The 23,286-nt window shown below is 37.0% G+C and overlaps 1 protein-coding gene across 1 annotated transcript; it reads left to right on the forward strand.

Annotated features, from left to right (window-relative positions):
• The first annotated feature begins 1,428 nt into the window (after nucleotides 1–1,428).
• On the forward strand, nucleotides 1,429–22,967 carry LOC110712639 (histidine--tRNA ligase, chloroplastic/mitochondrial-like). Its single transcript, XM_021891109.1, has 12 exons — nucleotides 1,429–1,566; nucleotides 1,910–2,215; nucleotides 2,291–2,386; nucleotides 4,403–4,491; nucleotides 4,710–4,839; nucleotides 7,184–7,276; nucleotides 15,421–15,495; nucleotides 18,747–18,864; nucleotides 20,008–20,150; nucleotides 21,254–21,382; nucleotides 22,249–22,412; nucleotides 22,548–22,967. Exons 2-12 carry the CDS (start codon nucleotides 1,919–1,921, stop codon nucleotides 22,684–22,686), a joined length of 1,473 nt encoding a protein of 490 aa, XP_021746801.1. The 5' UTR covers nucleotides 1,429–1,566; nucleotides 1,910–1,918; the 3' UTR covers nucleotides 22,687–22,967.
• The last annotated feature ends 319 nt before the right edge of the window (nucleotides 22,968–23,286 follow it).

The following is a 23,286-nucleotide window of genomic DNA, read 5'->3' on the forward strand; positions in this document are numbered from 1 at the left end:
AATTTCTTTCACAATATTTCATACTTTTTATTACTAAGTCTATTCCTTCAAAAAAAAAAAAAATTACTAAGTCTATTTATAATATTTATATCCATTATTTTTGGGAAAATTTATTGTCATTAGAATCATCAATCAATTACATCATACTAAAGGCGAAACTTAGAGAACACTTGGCAAAATATTATAAAAAGTTTTTCCTCCCAAACCACTTACTAAAAAAAACTTATTTTAATTAAATTATGAATTTTAGTTTGTATAAATAAAATCTAAAATAAATATCCTTAAATATCAAATTGCCCATTATAACTATTACATGTTTAATTAATTCCTTTCACAATATTTCATACTTTTTATTACTAAGTCTATTCCTTCAAAAAAAAAAAAAATATTACTAAGTCTATTTATAATATTTATATACATTATTTTTGGTAAAATTTATTGTCATTAGAATCATCAATCAATTAGATTATACTAAAGGCGAAACTTAGAGAACACTTGACAAAATATTATAAAAATTTTTCCCTCCCAAACCACTTACTAAAAAAAACTTATTTTAATTAAATTATGACTTTTAGTTAGTTTAAATAAAATCTAAAATAAATGTCCTTAAATATCAAATTGCCCATTATAACTATTACATGTTTAATTAATTTCTTTCACAATATTTCATACTTTTTATTACTAAGTCTATTCCTTAAAAAAAATAAAAAATATTACTAAGTCTATTTATAATATTTATATCCATTATTTTTGGTAAAATTTATTGTCATTAGAATCATCAATTACATTATACTAAAGGCAAAACTTAGAGAACACTTGGCAAAATATTATAAAAAGTTTTCCCTCCCAAACCACTTTCTAAAAAAAAAAACTTATTTTAATTAAATTATGACTTCTAGTTTGTATAAATAAAATCTAAAATAAATGTCCTTAAATATCAAATTGCCCATTAAGACTATTACATGTTTAATTAATTTCTTTCACAATATTTCATACTTTTTATTACTAAGTCTATTCCTTCAAAAAAAAAAAAAAATATTACTAAGTCTATTTATAATATTTATATCCATTATTTTTGATAAAATTTATTGTCATTAGAATTATTTAACAATCGTGCATTGCACGGGGTTTAATCTAGTGGAAGCATAAATGAAAATACTAGTAAACACTTTTTAAAATAGATTTACTTTTTTTTTTTAATGCAAAGCCGGGGGCATGATATTAAAAGAAAGTAGAAGTCAACAAGATAGTTAGGGAGGCTTATCCTCCAATATTACATCCCGAATAAAGTCAGCTGGATCATATAAAATTACAAGAGTTACATCTTGATTCGGAGATGTCCTACAATATTTAGCTAATAAGATTTACTTTAACCCCTTATAATTAGACGCTCATTTTAAAGACCCGCCCCATTTATTTATTAGACGGATCTAATCCATTTATAATTGTAGCGGGTCAGGACTTTTATTCTCGTTGGACCTATCTCTCAGTTATCCATTGAAGCACAGTTGACGTTCTCCGTTGAAGCCTTCTATACTTGTATCCGCCATTGAAGCTGCTTCTGGGGTAAGTTATTTGTTCTTGTTATCATCATATCAATTTCACAATCTAATTTAGTTAAGGGTAGGGTTCGAAATCTCAACTATTGGTTCTAAATTCTAAGATTATGAAACCATAAATCAAAATAATGAGCCTAATTTGATTATTGAATCCTAAAATTATGTGGTTTTTCGAGATGATTGAATGAAATTTGGTTGCTAATGTGTTGCAAAACCCTTTAATGTTAGGATTGAGCTATGAATCAAAATTATGAACCTAATTTGATTATCGAATCCTAAAATTATGTGATTTTTCGAGATAATTGAATGAAATTTGGTTGCTAATGTATTGCAACACCCTTTAATGTTAGGATTGAAGTATGAAATTAGACCTCTTTTCGCTGCCCTGCCTTAGGGACGGGCCTACATTCTTTCTCCTCGGCTCTCGTCGCAAACATTGCTTCTCTATCGGAACCCGATGTTTGTCTTCGCTATCATCCTCATCAATTGGAACAGAAAATTTGAACTCTCAGAATGCCGGACGTACTGGCGGAATTATGCCTTCTATGATTGCCCAAACGCCGCAGAAAATCGATATAAATCCTCCCAAAGGAACAAGAGATTTTCCTCCTGAGGATATGCGGTTGCGAAGCTGGTTGTTTCAGAATTTCAGAGAGGTTTTCTTAGCTGAATTTTTGAATGTTTTTCCAATGAATTTGTGGAATTTTGTTTTCATTAATTTGCAATTGTAGGTGTCGCATTTGTTTGGTTTTGAAGAGGTTGATTTTCCGGTGTTGGAATCAGAGGCATTGTTTATTAGGAAAGCTGGAGAAGAAATCAGGGACCAGGTATGATGGTGAAATCAAATGAACTGTATTTATTTATTGTATTTTTTTTAAGTTCATTGCTTTAAATTGTATGTTTTTTTTTTTTGGCTGAATTATGTGATGGTGAAGTAGACTGTATGATTTGTTTTTGACTTTTTGGTGATTTGATGACTTTGAGCAACTTTTATGGCAACAACAGATTATTTAATTTTATTGTGATGGCATTAGAACCTACTAACCAGCCTAACACTTGGAGTATAAACTATAACACAATAGTATAAACACAATGCACACACGAATGTTGTGGTAGCACCTGTATGAACCATAGCAAACATTTCCTTGCCATTCACAATGACCTTGCAATACATCAGGCCATAACAGATTCTTTGTGTTCACCCTTGGTAGCATTCAAAAACTTTATGGTTAAAGGAAAAATTGCCCAGAATAATCCAACTTTTGCCTCATCCGCCCAAAATAATCCCACATTTTAATTATTTTTTAATAATCTGACCTTTAATACCAATCCACTTATGATCCCAAGTGATCTGTAACCGGTTGAATAGGTAATTTATGTTTAATTAATTTAAATTTACATGTGTCCAATGTGATTGGTCAAAAATAACTTTTAATTTAATTTTTTTTTTAAAGCAATGATTATTACTAATTAACAATAATTAACTATTTTAAAACTAACGTTTTTAAAAATAATAAATTTTTTTAAAAAATAATAACTAAAAATTAAAACAACAACCAGCCACCCCGCCCCACCATCATCCCGCCGTCCCAGACAGCAGCCTTGCTGAACCAGACCATCGTCCCAGACTGGCCGTAAGCCTGTTGGTCGCCGCCCCTACCCCCTTCCGTCAGTAGTAGGAGAAGGTGACCGAAATCGAGGAGTTGGGGGGGGGGGAGGGGGCTGAAATTGTGGCAAGGGGAAAGGGATAAGGCCTGAAAAGGGATAAGGGAAAGGGAGGGGCTGGAAACGTGGGGGGAATGGGAGGGAGGTCGAGATCGGGACAGGGAAGGATTATTTCGAGGCTGGTTAGTGGTGCAGGGGTGGGAAGTAGGCGATTCAAGGGGGAGGGGGATGGCGGTCGGCGTGACGCTCCAATGGGGGGGGGGGCAGGGGGTCGGGCGAGTGGGAGTGATCAGCCGTAGAGGGTGGTTGGGCTGGTGGGGTTGATTTTTTAATATTTTTTTTTATAAATTTTGTTAATTAATTAAGTTTAATATTTTTTATTTAATAAAAAATATTTATATTTTTTTATTTTTAGACCAATCAGATGCCGATGCCGACACATGTCATGTAACTTGCTATAGCAAGTTAAATGACCGTTTAGGACCATTTAAAGCAGATTGACATTAAAGGTTGGGTTATTAAAAAATAATCGAAAGGTGGGATTATTTTGGGTGAATGAGGCAAAGTTCGGATTATCCTGGCAATTTTTCTATGGTTAAATTCAAAGTTTTCATACAACTCAACCTCTGTCATTTCATCTATCAAATTCTTTGGTTAAGATGGGAGCAAACCGAAGATCATCCTCCAATTGAAACATATTAACAAGGCTAGCAGGCACTATATAGCCTCAAACTGTGCCAAACAATGAAAGAAGCAACAAACTCAATTACAACAAACACTAACAATGCCTGACATAAAAGAGAGGAAAGAAGCTTAAACCATTTCAAACTTAATGGTTTGGTTGGGAAATGCGGTGGAAAACCAGGCTCACCAGTGCTGGAAGGAAGCCAACGAGTCTTCAACAGCCATAGGTCTGTCTAGGGTGTGGGGTCTTTCAGGAAAGTGAGGGGAAAAACACTTTTTTTTTGTTTTGTTATTTCATGTCCACATTCCTTGTAGTTCTTTAAGTAATCCTCTAACTCTACCGATTTCTTTTGGAAAGCTAGAGAATTGATGCTAATATTATCCTCTTCAATCTCCATCTTCTTCTAACCTCCGCTTTGCATATTTTTCCTTTAATTGTTACTTGGTCGCTGCAATTTGTTCACGGAAGACTGACTGAAATCTGTGTTTTGCAGTTATATTGTTTTGAGGATCGAGGAAATCGCCGGGTTGCATTGAGGCCAGAACTTACTCCATCATTGGCAAGGCTAGTATTACAGAAAGGGTACTTAACTTGCCATTTTGGAGCTTTTGGTCATGTTGTCATGGAATAGTGTTCAATTATTTTTATTGGTTTGTCCAATGCCTATTTCATTGTTCACTTTGGCTTGTGCTTAGAGCTGGTAATCAAATGAAAATTGTTTAATTAGTTTGTTTATTATTATGATTTTTGTGTCCAGGTACACCAGCCACAATTTGATCCCCATGTTTTTTTCTGTCCAGAAAATCCGCATCCTTGCCATTGAAATGGTTTGCTATTGGACAATGTTGGCGTTATGAAAGAATGACTAGAGGTCGTCGCCGTGAACATTACCAGTGGAATATGGATATTATTGGTGTGCCTGAAGTTATGGTGTGTGCATTACTTCTGCAAATTCCTGTGTTTTTGTAATATTTACTTAGTGATTTATTACTCCCTCATCGCGGATTAGTTGCACTAGTTTGACTGTTGCATGTTTTTACAGAAAAACAATCGACTCATATAGTGGAAAGAGTATGAATTATTTTTGAGAGGTGCGAGTGGGGATCCTATTATTTTAAGTTTTCTTTGGAAAAAGTAAGTAAAGTGGTACCAAAGGTAGTGAGTGAAGTGATAAAATTAGAGCCCTTTGAATTTTTCATTGGAGAGATTTAGTAGTAAATTGTTCATTGATTAGTTGCACCATGCTTGAACGTATTCTTATTACATATTAATCTACTTTGTTGTAGAGACTTAGCATTTGATATTTTAGATCTTGTATTCTTCAACTTGTTTCATAAACTTATTGTTATTCTTGTGACTAGCGTAGATTTGGATCAGTGAAAAAATATTCACTAATCAAAATTACACACCCTAGCACAGATTACTTGTATCTCTTTGACGGTACAAATTTTGCCGATGCACATTTGACTATCAATATCCTTAAAATCTATAAGTAAAAATTATAAAAAGGTTAGTACTTTGAAAATATACATTAAGATAAACCCATCAACTTCTTACATACTAACATTTGTTAAGGTGCGGTTTGTGAATATTGCAAAAAAATCATTTTGGGATGTTGATGAAATCTACATATTTGGAAAGTGCACATTGAGAGGACATTAGATTTAAAAGCATGCTGAAGGCACGTTCATTTGTGTGCCATGGAGCATTTCCTACCCCAAAGCGCCTTAGCCTAGGTGCAAGGCACAATGCCTCTCTCATTTCTGGTGTAAGGTGGGTGATGTGGCAGATTTCTGTAAACTTCAAAATTTAAAAATTATCATGTGACGTATTTACTACCTCTCAATGGTCAAAACTAGTCTGCAAAGATTAGAGGAAAGAGAAAAGTCAGAAAACAACAATTCCTCAAAATCCTAAGTTCAATTTTCAATTGTAACTTTCTTGGTGACTAACATCCTATTGATCAGAAGTATGTAATCTCTTGTTTCTTGTTTCTTCTCTTTTCATATTTCTTTTCTCACCTACTTTCTGCTTCATTCTTCTTTTCTCTTCAATCTGTCTTTTTCTTGTCTTGATCTGTCTTTTGCTTCTTCTCTATTCTTTTTTTTAGATCTATTTGATTTGGAAGCTTCACCATTAAGTCAATTATAAAGTACTTTTGTCTCCTCTTCCCCCCCCCCCCCTCTTTATTGTGTCTTTCAATCACTCTCATCTAGTTATGTGCCCCGCTTTCTCTAAAACAGCGAGTCGACTGCTAAAAGTCATGTGAACCCCTCCCTAGCTCCCCCTCTTCTCTATCTTTCATGAGGACCTTCATTTAATTGTATTTACTATTTTATCCCCCTCTCTAGTTGGTTTTTTAATGAAAAATTATATCAAGAAAAAAGGTGTGCCTCTTCTTTGAGAGGCGCTTGCCTACACTGTGTGCCTAAGCTCTAGGAAGTAGGGACCCTTTGCACCTCAGTGTGCCTCACACCTTTGAAAATTAAGATTATGATAAATCTAAGTTCTTACTTGGTAATGTTTCTTTGTTATACATTAGTGTTGGTATACAGTTTAAGTTTAGTTGGACCAATACATCATAAAGATAAATATTCAGACCTGCCAGACTACCTTAATATAATCAGACCAAAATACTTTATTTCAGAAAAGAACAGGTTCTTAAGCCTGTGAGGTTTTATGTGATATGGAGAATTAGAACTGTGCTTGCTTTTGTTCCTTTTGTTTGATTTCCTTATACTGTCTACATATCCTTAAGTTACCATACTGTTTTGATCATGATATATTAAAGTGTATGTGTGCGTTAGCGGACCATTTGCTATGATTTTGTAAAGTTCAAATTGGGCCATCATATATCATCAATAAAATTATAGGATATGGCACCTTTAATGCCATCTATCCTAAGCTGGTGGAGGTCCTATCTTAAAATACCTGCAGAATACCCTCAATAATCTATCTACGTAATTTTTATTATTTACTGCTATTTGTTTGGTTTGATACATAAATCTCATTGTGCTCATGATATTTGTACTGGTAAAAGGCTTAAAGAACACTAACCCTGGTAATCTGATAATAATTTTATTAGACATCTCATTCTTTTCCAGGATAATCCATTTATTTCAAAAGTTGTTTCAATTCAATTGATTCATGCTATGTCTCCTGCAAGTTCCATCGTCAAAACTATGTCTTTTGTCTGATCTTTGGCTATGACGTATGTATTTGGTAGAATCCTGCTTCCTCTCGCTGAATTTTAAATTATAATTTCATGCAATAGGCTGAGGCGGAGCTTATTTCTGCTATAGTCACCTTCTTCAAGAGACTAGGGATAACAGAGGCAGATGTTGGATTCAAGGTTTCGAGCAGGAAGGTATGAACTGCTTTTCATGAGGTATTCATTCACTTATGAACCTCGATCTTTTTTACTGCCTTTACTTCTTAAAAAAAAAAATGTATGCTGACATGTTTGATCAGGCTTGATTTTATTTTCCTGTATAAAATATTAAAAGGTTTAATGTTTTACATTTTTATACAGCAAAGATCATGCTTGTTTGATTAATAATTTTGTAGGGTTATCCAGTCATTATGTTGATTATGTGAATATTTAGGGGGAAACATAATACTTCCTCCGGTTTTTTATAAGTGCTATATTTTCCTTTTGCGGCCATTTTATTATTATTATTTTTTTATTTAGAAATTTTTTAAATTACCACCCAAAAATGTATCCATTTTCAAAATAACCACCCGTTTAATTTTTTATTTTATGTTACCACCCCTTAAATTTAAAAACTACTCCGATTACCACCCATTTCAAAATTTCGATGGATTTTTCTTTTGTGGGCCCCACCTAACGACTCTTAGTGGTGATAGGAAAAAGATGATCAGTGGTAGTGGCAATTCAGGCAGCTAGCTCTTGGTTTTTTTTTTTTTCTTTTGATTTTAGGTTATCTTGTACTCAATAAACTGGTTTAAGGGGGAGGTGGAGTGAAGACATGACTGATTGTAATGCTTAGACATAGCCGTTACTAGTCGTTGGGTAGGTCCTCAAAACATTAATCCACTGGAATTTTAAAATGGGTGGTAATCTGTAATGGAGTGGGTCAACCGGGTCAAAGAGCCAAGTCAACCACCACTTTTGGTGTACTCAAGGCGCGCCAAACAGGGGCAACAAGGGTCAAAGATAATCAAGGACAAGAAGCTCCAGGACAAAGTTAATTAAGAGAGTTCAGGGAAAGAAACCAAGTTGCTTTAACAATGTCATTAGAAGCAAATTTCCATTCTTAGCTTAGTAAATCACATGTATCTCTTTAGCTTGAGTATATGTAAGTTAGTAAGTCCCATTAGAAGGATATCCAGAAAATTGAGAGTAAACACATGAGAGTTGTGGCCTAAAGCTACTATGAGATTTATAACCTCAAGTTATGTCCATCCCTTGTAATTCAATCTTCAATCAATCAAGTACTCAAGCATTCAACCTTAGTTTACATTTTCTTGTCTAAATTACATTTCCGAATTAGTCTATAACAACTTGGTATCAGAGCGGTGGTCCTGCGGCCGCCGGCGACCGGGAACCACTACCCCGTACCCTAAATTAAAAAAAAAAAGGAGGAAAATCTTTCACAGAGGATGGATGTCATGGAGGGTACACTGGCTGACCCTGAAAACTCAGTTGGCAACGCTTGTCGAGAAATTGCAAACTCCCGACGACAACATATCACAGGCAGTGACAGCGGCGGTTAAGGTGGCCATGGAGGAGGAGAGACGGAACATAGCAGAAGAGCGGAAGAAGACGGAGGAATTATTGAAAACCACCGTCGAGAAAATGGATGACCGCCTTGACCGTTTTCGGGTCACGGTGGACACCCAGGCCGCAATCGACCGCGCCAAGATCACGAAGTTGCAGGAACAGGTGGAGAAGGTGGCGACGCAACCTCGCCAACCGCAACCAACACCCCAGCCGTTGGGTCTGCCCTTAATAGGGGAGAACAACACTCAACCCGAGTTGGAGGGAGTGCGAACGTCACCGGGGAGGCCATACGACGACCCTGGGTGGCACCCTCCCGACAATAGTGGATGGCGTGGCGGCGACTGGAGAAGTGCCGATGAGGGCGGCGGAGGAGGTGGTGGCGGTGGTTATGGCCACTGGAAACACCGTAAATTGGAAATGCCCTTTTCGCCGGGGTGGAACCGGATAACTGGACGGCTAGGGCCGAGATGTACTTTGAATTTTACAAACTAACGGAGAAGGAGAAGATGGAAGCCGCAGTGGTCGCGATGGATGGGGCCGCCTTAAAGTGGTTTCAGTGGGAGCAGAAGCGGCGACTGTTCTACGGGTGGCCGGACCTCAAACAACGGGTGTTGAACGAGTTTCGACCCTCGCATTCGGGAACGCTTCACGAACAATGGTTGGCGGTGTCACAAGAGGGCTCGGGGACCGTGGCGGAGTACCAGCGAAGGTTTATTGAGATGGCGGCGCCACTAGAGGATGTGCCGGAAAGTCTGATGCTCGGGCAGTTCATAAATGGGCTGAGTAGAGAGGTCAAAACCGAGTTAATACTCCTTAACCCTCCCACCCTTGAAAAAGCCATTTAATGGCTGGAAGAATTGAGGAAAAAAATCGTGTCCAGCAAGGTAAGAAGCCTCTTAGTAATTGGAAGGGGGGCTTGGTGGTTGGGCCAACGAATTCTAGCCCAAATCACAGCAGCCCAAGTGTGAGCAAAGGAGGGTTAATAGCTTCATATGGGTTGCTAGCAGCAGTGGTCCGCCCAAATCGTGGCCCAAGGCCCCAGAGTCTCAGGGCTCCGTGAACATGGGCCGGACATATCGAGGCCCAAGTCAGAATTCTACGGGTGGTACAAGGCGTTTGACCGATGGAGAATTGGCGGAAAGGAGAGCGAAGGGGTTGTGTTTTAGGTGTGATGAGAGGTGGGGTGTGGGCCACCGTCGTAAGAGGAAGGAGCTTAGTGTGTTGATCGTGGCGGAATGGGAAGGCGAGTTGGAGGATGAGGAACCGGAGACGGAAAATGACCTTCCCTCGGAGGACGTTGGAACGATGTCCTTGTGTTCGGTGATCGGGATTCACAACCCAAAAACCATGAAGATGAGGGGTGTAGTTAAAGGGCAAGAAGTAGTAGTTACGCATAATTTCTCGGTGGAGCAAGTGGCTATCCCCGTTACTCAAGGCGGGGAGTTTGCCGTATCCCTAGGAAACGGGGACACCATTCGGGGAAGGGGTGTTTGTAAAGGAGTCAAGGTGGAGCTACAAGGGGGACTCTCCATAACCGAAGATTTTTTCCCACTCACATTAGGTAGTGCCGAGGTGATTTTAGGAGTCCAATGGCTTGAGAAGTTGGGGGCCGTGGTTACTAATTGGCGGACCCATGTCATGAAATTCACCATGGATGGAGTTCCGATAACCCTCACCGGAGACCCGACCCTTGAAAAATCACAAATTTCACTCAAGGCCATGATGAAGGTGTTAAAGAGGGAGAAAAAGGGGTATTGGGTTTAGTACAACAATTTAGAGGAAGAGAAGTTGGGCCCAATCCCAGCCGGCCCACCCGTCTTCTTGGAGGAAATATTGGGCCAGTTTCAAGGGGTTTTTCAAATGCCCAACGGGCTACCCCCAAGTAGAGGCCATGAGCACTCTATTGTGCTAAAGGATGGGGCCAACCCAATTAGTGTTAGGCCTTATAGATATCCCCAAATTCAGAAAGATGAGATCGAGAGGCTCATGCGGGAAATGCTCGAGTCCGGCATCATCAGGCCTTCATCAAGCCCGTTTTCAAGTCCGGTTTTGCTAGTCAAGAAAAAAGACTGGTCTTGGCGATTTTGTGTCGATTACCGAGCGCTCAACAAAGAAACGGTCCCGGATAAATATCCGATTCCGGTAATTGAGGAGTTATTAGATGAGTTGCATGGGGCAACGATTTTTTCCAAGCTCGATTTAAAATCGGGCTATCATCAAATTCGGGTCAAGCCGGGAGATACTCATAAAACGGCGTTCCGAACCCACGAGGGCCATTATGAGTTTTTGGTCATGCCATTTGGGCTCACTAATGCCCCGACAACCTTCCAATCACTCATGAATGAAGTCTTCCGGCCTTACTTGAGGAAATTCGTGCTTGTTTTCTTTGACGATATTTTGGTGTATAGTAAAGCCGAGGAGGAGCACAAGCGTCATTTGAAATTGGTTTTGCAAAATTTAATGGAAAATCAATTATATGCCAATTTTAAAAAGTGTGAATTTGGCAAGAGGGAGATTGCATATTTGGGGCACGTCATTTCCGAGCAAGGGGTCGCCATGGATAAAGAAAAAATTCAATGCATTCTTGAGTGGGAAACACCACGGAATCTAAGAGAGCTACGGGGTTTTTTGGGGTTAACCGGTTACTATCGGAAATTCATATCCCGTTACGCTCACATAGCCAACCCTCTTACCGCCCAACTGAAGAAAGACTGTTTCGGGTGGTCAGAAGAAGCTGCAACAACCTTCCAAAGGTTGAAGACGGCGATTACCACCGCCCCCAGTGTTGGTGGTTCCAAATTTCAGCGAGGTTTTTGTAGTTGAAACCGACGCTTCCGGGTTCGGTCTTGGTGCGGTTCTGATGCAAAATGGTCGACCGGTTGCTTTTTACAGTAAGATGGTGGGAATCCGGGCTAGAGGAAGGTCCATTTACGAAAAAAATTAATGGCAATTGCTTTGGCAGTGACTAGGTGGCGCCATTACTTGCTCGGTTGCCATTTCGAAATTCGAAGCGATCAACACAGCTTGCGGTATCTCGCGGAGCAGAGGGAGGTCGGAGGGGAATACCAACGGTGGTTGAGAAAATTGGTGGGGTTCGATTTTACCATCAATTACAAACCTGGCGCCGCGAATAGGGTGGCCGATGCACTATCCCGTAAAGGTGAAGCTCGGTTGACATCCTCACTGAAAAGGCTCGAAGGAAAGAAGGAAGAGGATGTGTTAGAATTTGGGTCAATGATCCACTCTTGCTTTGTGGATTGGGCTGAGCTGGAAGAGGAATTGGAGAGTGACAAGGGTTTGGGCCAGATTGTAGTGGGCTTGAAGGAAAGACAAGAGGGCCCAAAAGGCTACCACTTAGAAGGGTCCAGATTATTTTATAAGAACAGAGTAGTTCTGCCTTCTTCCGCGAAGTACATTCCCCTGCTATTGAAGGAATACCACAGCACTCCTACGAGTGGCCACGACGGCGAGATAAAATCATATTTCCGGCTCGCCGCCGACTGGTTCTCGGCAGGCATGCGGAAAGATGTCGGAAGGTTTGTGCGAGAATGCGATGTGTGTCAGAGGAATAAGGCCATCACCAAGAGTCCTCTCGGGTTGCTTCAACCCCTCCCAATTTCCGAGGCCGGTGGAGGATATTTCCATGGATTTCGTGGAGGGGTTGCCTTTGTCTCGTGGGGTAAACTCGGTGCTAGTAGTGGTGGATTGTCTCTCGAAATACGCCCACTTTATTGGGCTAAGGCACCCTTTCAACGCCCTCAAAGTGGCCGACGCCTTTGTGAGGGAGGTTGTTCGCCTCCATGGGTTTCCGGCCTCAATTGTTTCTGACCGTGATAGTGTTTTTATGAGTATCTTTTGGAGGGAACTTTTCAGGTTGCAAGGAACACATCTACGGCGAAGCACGGCCTACCACCCACAAACCGACGGGCAGACCGAGGTGGTAAACAAAAGCCTCGAGACATACCTGAGATGCTTCATCGCTGAACAACCGCAAAATTGGGCTCGCTGGCTACCTTGGGCGGAATATTCCTACAACACCTCGCTGCATACCTCGACCAAGATGACACCATTTAAGGTGGTGTACGATCGTGATCCTCCGAAGCTGTGGCGTTTGGGTGCGGGCCAAACCATGGTCAGCATGAGGAGGGCTTGCAAGAGAGAGATGGGATCTTAGAAGAGTTACGGATGAATTTGAACCGTGCCCAGCAAGTGATGAAGGTTAACGCGGATAAACTGAGAAGGGAGGAAAAATTCGAAGTTGGGGAGCGGGTATTCCTCAAGCTGCAACCGTATAGACAGAAGTCTCTCGCTAGAAGACCTTTTGAGAAATTGGCTGCAAGATTCTACGGGCCCTTTGAGGTAATAGAGCAAATTGGCAGGGTCGCTTACAAATTGAAATTACCCAGTGATTGCAAAATACACCCAGTGTTTCATATCTCACAGTTGAAGAGAGCACTTGGCAGCCTCCCAAGTCAGCCCACCATTCCGCAGCAGCTTTCCCCCGACCTAGAATTGATGGTTGAGCCACCTGGGCTCCTCGATGTGCGCCTGGTCAAAAAGAACTCGGTGATGGTGCTGGAAGTACTGCTCACATGGAAAGGGTTGCCCGATTGTGAAGCCACATGGGAAGAGTTCGACGCAGTCAGTTTGCGTTTTCCTTCCTTCCACCTTGAGGACAAGGTGAAACTCAAAGGGGGGAGTGATGTAATGGAGTGGGTCAACCAGGTCAAAGAGCCAAGTCAACCACCACTTTTGGTGTACTCAAGGCGCGCCAAACAGGGGCAGCAAGGGTCAAAGATAATCAAGGACAAGAAGCTCCAGGACAAAGTTAATTAAGAGAGTTCAGGGAAAGAAACCAAGTTGCTTTAACAATGTCATTAGAAGCAAATTTCCATTCTTAGCTTAGTAAATCACATGTATATCTTTAGCTTGAGTATATGTAAGGTAGTAAGTCCCATTAGAAGGATATCCAGAAAATTGAGAGTAAACACATGAGAGTTGTGGCCTAAAGCTACTATGAGATTCATAACCTCAAGTTATGTCTATCCCTTGTAATTCAATCTTCAATCAATCAAGTACTCAAGCATTCAGCCTTAGTTTACATTTTCTTGTCTAAATTACATTTCCGAATTAGTCTATAACATAATCTGAGTAGTTTTTAATTTAAGGGGTGGTAAAATAAAATAAAAAATTAAACGGGTGGTTATTTTGAAAATAGATATATTTTTGGGTGGTAATTTAAAAATTTTCCTTTTTATTTTAAATAATACAAGTTGTACAATTCCTTTTTTTTTGGCAACCTACTTCATTTAATTTTAATTCTCTTCTCACTTATGATCCCTACTTAAACCCACTATTACTTTTTTGTTATTCTTTCCCTCTTACATCCCTTACTTTACAATAAAAGAAACCCACTTTCTTTTCTTATAATTTTTTAATACCCCAACAACCCCACTTACATCTTATTATATTCGAGTATTTGCTAAAAGGCCCTTTTAACTCAGTGGTAGAACAACGCCATGGGAAGGTGTTAGTCATTGGTTCAAATCCAATAAGGGGCTTTTTAGGTTTTTCATAAAACTACCATATATCTGAGCGGGGATAGAAGTATTGTTAATTGGTATTATGAAAGTACAAAGCAAGCAACTTTCTAAGCATAGTAAGTTATGCTTATTAGTAGTAGTTATAAAGTTGAACTAATTAATATATCTAAAGCTTTGTGCCAATCAAAGCATAACTCTTAAAAAAAAAAAAAAAAAAAAACAGAGGGAGTAGCAAGAAGTGGAGGCTATGATTGTGAGAAATCTATTGAGATATTCCAAGTGAAACTGATGATTGTGGTTTAAAGGATTTGGCACCCAAATAGGTTTATTTCTTCAAATATGTATATTTAGCTTTTGCAAAATGGGAAATTTGAAATCTTTCTTTTATTAGGTGATGGAATTTTGTGAAACAGGTTATCTAAAGTGATATGGTTCGTACAGTTGCAGTCAACTGTATTTTATTAAGGACTGTTACAATATAAAAGTAAAATGGGTAAAAGGTGTTTATGAAGATTGTCTTGTTTGGCTATGTGTAAAGTGTGATATTTGATTCTATAGAATTGTAGGTTATTTGCATGCAATATAGAAATAAGAAGGATAGGAGGTGCTTATGAAGATTGTCTTGTTTGGCTAGATATAAAGTGTGATTTTGTGCTCATTATCCTATATGGAGGTCTCCTTGCTGTCAAGTGATGCATTCTCTCTCATTTTAAATTTTCAGTACTTCTGTTTTTATAATGTTCTTTCTCCTCTCTAATGTGCTTCAAATTAATTGTTCTTATTGTCAATGTTATGTCGATGGTTTTTATGTACTTATCCCTGAAAACCTTTTCTTACTGATAATTTTATATCTGTTTGTAACTTAGTGACCTGGTTTGGACATTGTGCAAGATTGGAATTACATTTATCTTTTCTTTACAATAAAAACCTCTATAGATCATGTATTCTGAGTTTATTGTTTATGTAATTCTTTTTCTTCAAAGCCTGAAAAGTAGTTGTGACAGTTATTTTTCCATTTTTTGGTTGTGGTTTCTTATATTATGACTTGTCTTGTGACTGAATTTGCTGAAGATGAGCGTGGAACAATTTTTCTTGTCTTCTCTGCAATTCCTCCTTAGCTGTCCACTCTTCTATATTACATCATCTTCTTATTCTAATGTTAACTAGTAGTTGTTTATTATACTTTTTCAAAGTATGTATGTTGAGTCTATTCCTTCTATTCAGGTTTTGCAGGAAGTTTTGAGGTGCTACAATTTACCAGAAGAATTATTTGGAAGAGTTTGTATTGTTATTGACAAGGTCAGTTGAAGAATTATTTCCTAGCATGACTATTTTGCGAGTGGATTGCTTTTTTTTAAAACTTGGATCTGAGTGGTTATCATTTTCCTTTCATCTCTGACCTGCCTTTTTTTGGACCAACGTTTTCTTGATGAGCTTGTCGCTAACCAACAAAAGTAAAAGCTAAATAGTTCTTTTAATTATTTAACATTGCAAGTTGAGGTCGATCATGCGTATGGTTTTTTTAAACAATTGGTTGGTATCATCACAATTAGTCGAATCAAATAAGGAGTTGAGTAAATTATGTTAATAAAATAAATTTATGAATATAAGTTCTAGAAATAAGTATCCCCATATATAAATCAATGTAATTCATAATTATCCCCTTAAAACCAGTTTAAATTCAACGAGATAGATGTGCCCTATACTAGTAACAATAATTATTTTATTAATTAATTGATTCTTATAATATGCAATCATGCCTACTTTTATAGTCATGCTGATTACAGACTTTGAATTTTGTATTTTAATTCCTATCAACTTCTTTCAGCTAGTTTTGTAACAATGCTCCCTACTTTTAGTTTTGAAGTCAATCAAGAACCATATTTTTGTTGTGAGCTAATTACATTCATCAAACACTTTTTTTTTAGTTGAAGTATTATAATAAAACCAACTTTAGTGAAGAAATATAACAAACAAATTACATTAGAGATTTGGGATTAATTCATGACATCAAACTATATTAGGGTTCAACCTCACTCCAAACAAGATACCATAATCAAATATTCAAATAAACAAAAAAAATACAATAATTAAAGATATCATAGAAACGAAACAAGAGAATTGAGAAGAAAAGATACTTGAATTAGTGAAGTGAGTCTAGTTAAACATTGAAGATCTATTACTTCATTAGTTTATCTCTCATTTATAAACATAAAGTAATTTAATGATAATAATGTTGGCATTCTGAAACAGGGTTTTCAAGGCTATTTTATTTATCTACAAACAAAGAGCAAATCAATTGGTCGTTAAAATAGGTTGCATGACCCTATGCTCATACGAGCACTTGGGTGCTTGGATGTGTATTGGAGTACAGAAATGTACACTGTAATAGTGTTTCGGATTTTAAACCTTAAATAGCCCATCGCTTCTTTAGCAACTACGATTAGCCCCTTAATCTCCTTACCCCTTCGTCGCTCACTTTCGGGCGAGGTCACCATTAAAAAAAAAGAGAGAAAATCGAACCTTAGAGGTATCAATGACTATGATGATGGTGATAGATGAGCAAAAAGAAAAGGGAAAAAAAAAAGATCAACAAAAAATTGTAGATAAATATGCTTTCCGATTTCCCTAATACAAACCCTTTCTTCATTAAGGTTGCTGTCGCTCTTTGAACAATTTAAGATCAAACACCATCTTATCATGCGTATTTTTGTAACCTCCATCTTGAGTGGAAAATTCTACAGGCGTGATTTTTGTATGAAGGGAATAATGTATAATGGTAGGTGGGATTAGATGTAATAGGAGCAATTTATAAAGACTGATGGCGCAATGACACGATGAAGGTCTTGCTGCGCCTAGGCGTGCCTTTGGTGCACTTCTTTGAAGTGAGCTGCACAATATAAAACAATTTAAGAAATTTGCCTATGTGCTTCTTTGAATGCATCTTGCCTAGAGCAAAAAAAGGCGCTGTATTGCCTAGCGCCTCAACACTTAGGCGTGCCTTTTTATACACCAAATAGGAGTAAATAAAAAATTTAATTGGACATAATAAGGACAGTTATGAAAAGTGAGTAAGGTTAGTTTGGTATTTTGGTGGGGAAAACTTACTAAAATTAGTAACGTTGCAACTAAAAAAAACTTCTATATTATGGAAGTGTATTGAAAGAGAACAAAGGAAATATTCTTTTCTAAGTTAATTTCCTTGTAACAATATTACTTAGAGGAGTTATTACATATAATCATGTACTAACAAATAATTTATGCATAAATTTCCAAAATTAAATTATAATAGCTAGTAAGATCATTTGCAACACCTTTTATATACACCCCAGTGCACATAGAAATAGGTGCACCCAAGAGTAGTTTTTTGTTCATTTGATATGTTTTCGCTCATTTTTAGATTTTAAAATGAATAAAGCAAATTTCTTAAAGTAATGAGCCAAAAATACCTTTAGGTGCACCTTGCACTCTGGTGTTTATAAATTTATTTACATCATTTGAAAGTTATATTTTTTTTCAATCAATGATGTACGCTGTTTTATTGTACTCCCGTAATTTTTTTTTGTTTAAATGCTACACTTGCCTTATTCGGTTTTTATATTTTTTAAATGACACACTTCCTCTTTTGGAAATCTCTTACATTTTAATAATATAACGTCACCCACCAATGGTCCCCATTCTTTCTAACTTTATCATTTCTCACTCCTTTAATGGTCCTCAACTCTTCACTCCCTCTCACATCCCTTTACTTATCAATAAAATAAGGAAAATTTGCAAATTACAGCCATTTAAAGTTCGTATTTTGCAAATTGCAGCACAAAAGTTCGTATAAATTGTAAATTGCAGCCTGATTTAACTGTTTTATCGGTTTACATCTCAAAAAATCTTCGATCAAGGTTTTACGGGCTATTTTAGCCCTTAGGGGCTCAAAAATAACGCAAGTGCCTCGTTTTGCGTAACAAAAATGTATGGATTTGTGGGAAATTGTAAAAATGAGACACTTACGTTATTTTTTTGCTAATTCCGAGCTCAATTCGGTTCTCTAAGGACTAAAATGACCCCTAAAACCTTAACCGAAGATTTTTCAACATGTAAACCAATGAAAAAGTTGAATCGGGCTACAATTTACAATTTATACGAACTTTTGGGCTGCAATTTGCAATTTTTTTTTAAATGGCTGCAATTTGCAAAATACGAACTGTAAATGGCGTAATTTGCAAATTTTCCATAAAATAATAACTCCACTATCTTTTCTTACAAATTTTTATTATCCTACCTACCCCACTAACAACTTATTGTATTAAAGTCTCCTAAAATTCCATGCATTCAAAACTGTAACATTTAAAAAAAAGGACTATTGTTTTTTATTCAAACAAATTTCATGATTTGTGAAGATTGATTTTAAATGATACCAATGTTGCTTTGCTTATTGCCTAATAAGGGATCCAGTCTTGTGTCGTATGTAAGAATTTTAGGAATTTAACTTATTTGATTTTCCAAATTATGAGTTTTCATGCTTATGTTCCTTCTTTGTAAAATTTGATAAACAGCTTGAAAAAATCCCTCTTGATGAGATAAAGAAAGAGTTGAAGTCTATTGGAATGTCTGATGAAGCAATCAAGGAACTGCTGGAGGTCCTTTCTATCAAGTCTTTAACGAAGTTGGAAGGTTAGCCACCTGTATGACTATATATGTAAAGGTTTTGTCTCCTTATTAGGGCTATTGAAAGTATTGATTTAATGTTTAAGTTGTACTCCTTAGAATATTAGTCAGATACTCATACCTTGAATTATGCTTCATTGGTCCTGCAACAGTCTTAAATTACTCAGAGCATGATTATATGATCCATGCAAATAGGTACTGTAAAAATAAATGTCCTAGAAATATCCCAAAATAGATTTACAATATGTAAAGAAAATGTGATCAACCAATTGCAAAGAAATCCTGAAACTACCAAATCATGTATATTGATTTTGAAATTTTACTTGATCCCATACTTACACGGTGTGTAATACTTTACAACCTCCATTTTCATGAGTAGTTACAATCGCAACAGAAACTAAGGTGAACTCAAAAGGGGACCACCCATGTGGGTACTTTAGCTTTTAGGAAGAAAAAGATAGAGAGTATGATAATTATCAAATATAAGTGGGTCACAAAAATTGGTATGGAAGATGATAAAATATGAATAAAATGTTGACATAAATGGAGTGCAGTAAAAAAGAGTAAAATCCCCTCAAAAAGGTAAAAAAAAAAAAAAGTGACCAGAACTAAGAAATACATATGAAGACAGAAAGTGAATAGAGCTAATGAAGACAGAGGTAGTATAATTTTGAGCTGTGTAAAAGATATAAGATAAAACCTTGAGGAGAGGAAATTAAATCAAGAAAAAAAGGAAATTTAAAGTGCTCGTAATAACAAAATTTATAGTTAAGAAGAAATTTATGAATTGGTTGAAAATGGTTTGTTCCAGTTCAGGTCAGGTCGTTTTCAAATAAGGAGGTTGTCCAGTTGTGTTGGGTCAATTTTGGGTCAGCTTATTATGGGACATATATTGATTTAAGTCATGTTTATGTTTAGATCAATTTGGATCATCCAATTTTTGATACAGGTAGGGTGATTAAGTTGGATAATTTGGATTGCCGGGAGGAAGCATTAGCCATCATATGGGTTTGGCAACCTGGAATGTCAATTTCCATGGATTAGATATTTAACATTTCTGAATCCTGATAAATTTTATGTATATATCGTGGCTTTATTATAGGATGATTGTATATTATGCCTTTGTGACACTGCTCATGATAAATGCAGAGAAACTTGGAACTTCTGGTCAAGTTGTTTGTGAAGTTAAACAACTTTTTGCTGTTGCTGAGAAATTTGGTTATTCTAAATGGATCCAGTTTGATGCATCCATTGTCCGTGGTCTGGCCTATTATACTGGCATTGTGTTTGAGGTATGTGCTGTATTTGGTTCTTATTGACTCTATAATTTTAATAAACATTATCTTTGTTTCCATTTATGTAGAACTTGTAATTTTTTAGTGTCTTGCTTTCTTTAGATATTTCCGCCTTTGTTGCCATATCGTTGCCCATTTGCTAAATATATATGCTCCAATATAATTTGGTCAATTTTATTTCTTTGGACAATTGATTGAATTTGTGAACCTTTCAAGTTCTGTGGCTTTGCCTTTACTTACACATAATAGTTGATGTGAAATTTTTTTCCCTCTATGTTTGCAACTACTTCACTTGTCTCAAAATGTACAATTGATTGATTTTGTTCTTGATTTGGATGTGATTTGAGGATTGTGACTGGTCTTTTCCTTCAGATATCGAGTTTAATAAGTAAGAGCATGTACAATATACTAATGCAAAGCTGTTGGCTAAGGCAGTAAGGTCTCAATCTTGTATTGAAGTAAGGGCATATTTTCTGCACGAATGTGCTGTAGGTAGGAACTAGTAGCAGTAAATTCTACTGCTGAGTAACTAGTGTAGGGTCATAGCTTGTTGATTTCACTCTTCTTATAGGATTATACCGGTGGAAAAGGATGCATAAATTTGACTTCTATGCTTTATGGTAAAATTACACAAAATAAGGGCAAATTCTGGCCAAAATTAGGCTATGTAAAGATTGTAAATGACTTGTTTGAATAGTGTCATTGATACATAGAATATCTTAAGTCTAAATTAGAATTGAGGTGCATAGTAGAACCAAAATGCTCATTGATAATGAGATATGCAGTAATACAGGTCTGGTATATGCCTAGTTCAATTAATCAGCACATTAAGGTGATCATGAACATAACAAATGGCATTTGAAGTTTTGAACAGTGTAACTCCCATGAAAGTTGGTTCAGGTGATTTCTTGAGGGATTAATGAGTTATTGATTTCTTGTTGGTAAGTAATGTAAGCAGCAGTGGGTTGCAATTTTCTTGTGCACATATACCACCTATGACCCCAGTCAGCCAACTGATGTTTTTCTTCATATTAAGTAGTATTATTATTTCATCTGCAGTGGAGTTCCTTGAAAAAACCTTTTATTTTTCTATCATTCAGGGCTTTGATAGAAAGGGAAAGTTACGAGCCATTTGTGGTGGAGGACGTTATGATAGACTGCTATCTACATTCGGAGGTGATGATGTTCCAGCCTGCGGTTTTGGATTTGGTGATGCAGTCATTATGGAAGTAAGCATTTTCCTTGTGATTTTGTTGATTTGATAATTTATTTACAGACATTGCTAGAGTTCATATAAAGTAGCTGTATACTAGCTGCAGTCCAATATCTGGTATTGCTTGTTTGGCTGTTTATTATTTGCAAATTAAATTAAGGGGATTTTACTAACAAGGTTTTCCAAACTGTCCTAGCCTAACTCCCACTTACTTGACTTAAAACCCCAGCCTGTACCTGAATTCCTGAAATCAACCCAACTTTGGCAAATCAAAATTTGACCCAACCATATCTAAAGTAATTACTAAGTAATGATTGATTATCACATTTACCCACTTGACCAACAACCGAACCAATTGAGTGATTCATCACCCCGATATGGCAATGAATTGACCCGAAATTAGAACAACCCATTTCACCTCTATACATGTTGATCTGGGTGTTGAATGGGAAGATAGAATTGAGAGTATATACTTCCAGTTTTCTCCCTCATTGTTTTTACTAATAATTTTACTTTATTTAACTTTTCTTTCAAACTACCCTATTTTGGCAGTCTGTTTTTAAACCATGCATAATAGAATTTTGGTAGACACGACCACATTTTCCACCTTCAGCAAGGGTCTGCAAAATTTGATTGCAGGTACTTGTGGTTAATTGCATTTCACTCTTTCTTCCTGGCACCAAAATGTAATGTTAAGGTTTTTTAATTACCGTGTTTTGGTAACTATTATATTTGTCGCTTATATATCAACTTTTAATCCTAAAACAGGTTAACCTGTTTACGTCTTAAAGCCCTTGGCCCATATTATGGTTACTATCTCCCAGCATCAACTTTTTTCACAATTTGACTGCCTTCATGTTGTGCCCTGGTTATTTTGTTCAGCTGCTCAAGGAGAAAAGCCTTCTTCCAGAAATTGGCCTAGAGGTCAACAACATAATATGCTCACTTGATCCTGACCTTCAAGGTGTGGCAGCATTAGTTGCTTCTACTCTTAGAGGAAAAGGTCAGAGTGTTGATTTGGTATTGGAGAGCAAGCCAATGAAGTGGTAAGCAATTACTTTGATTTGTTTAATGGCTGTCATTTTTATTCTTCATAATGAATCAGAAATTGATAGTTGAAGGTTTGGGAAGTGTTTCAAATTCTTAAGTTGCTGAGTGTTGATTCCTACTACATTTTTCAGGGTATTTAAACGAGCTGCACGAATAAATGCTCAGCGCTTAATATTGATCGGAAAATCTGAGTGGGAAAGAAGTACAGTGGCTGTAAAAATACTTTCAACAGGCGAACAATATGAAGTCAAACTTGATGAGTTAGATTGACACGAATAAGTTCCCATGTATGGATAACAGGATAAGGGGTTGGAGGAAAGAAGGTGAGGGAGAAGGGAGAGGACGGGTCCATTTTTTCTCTCTTTAATAAACACTCTCTTCCTTCCCCTTCCTCCTATATCCCTCCCCTTTCTTTCCTCTTATTTTGCTATCCAAATTATTTTCCAGCGTTAGGCTATTATTATAATTTTTTTCTCATTATATTGCAAACAGCAGTACCATAATATCGATGTATAAATAAGTGTTTTGTTAGACAACCATCTTATTTGATACTTACACTGTTATCATTTTAGGCTGCTGTTTAGTTTTTTTCATTGCATAATTATAAGTTTACTTTCTACATAGAGTGTTCGTATTGGGGAGAATGTGGGGATGGGGTGGAGGAGGTGATAAGAGAAGAGAAACTGAGGCATTTTCCATTGTTCAAGTGTGGGAGTGAGCGCAAAATACATGTTGATCAATTTGATCAACTTGTATTTTCAATCCCCCGGGTATATTGGAGTGGGAAGATTTACAACTTCCCACTCTTTCTTCCCCCTACTTTTATTTCTCCCTACTTTTATTCTTAGTAGTTTAGTTCCCTGTTTTTTT

Source organism: Chenopodium quinoa, unplaced genomic scaffold, assembly GCF_001683475.1.
Source record: "Chenopodium quinoa cultivar QQ74 unplaced genomic scaffold, ASM168347v1, whole genome shotgun sequence".
NCBI lineage: Eukaryota > Viridiplantae > Streptophyta > Magnoliopsida > Caryophyllales > Amaranthaceae > Chenopodium > Chenopodium quinoa.

Bases quoted from the DNA above. Each gene is read 5' to 3' on its own strand.
- LOC110712639 (XM_021891109.1), top strand. From the start codon at position 1,919: ATGAAATTAGACCTCTTTTCGCTGCCCTGCCTTAGGGACGGGCCTACA. The intron at 2,216-2,290 runs GTTTTCTTAGCT...TTGCAATTGTAG, and splicing joins TGTTTCAGAATTTCAGAGAG to GTGTCGCATTTGTTTGGTTT. The intron at 4,492-4,709 runs GTACTTAACTTG...TTTTCTGTCCAG, and splicing joins AGGCTAGTATTACAGAAAGG to AAAATCCGCATCCTTGCCAT.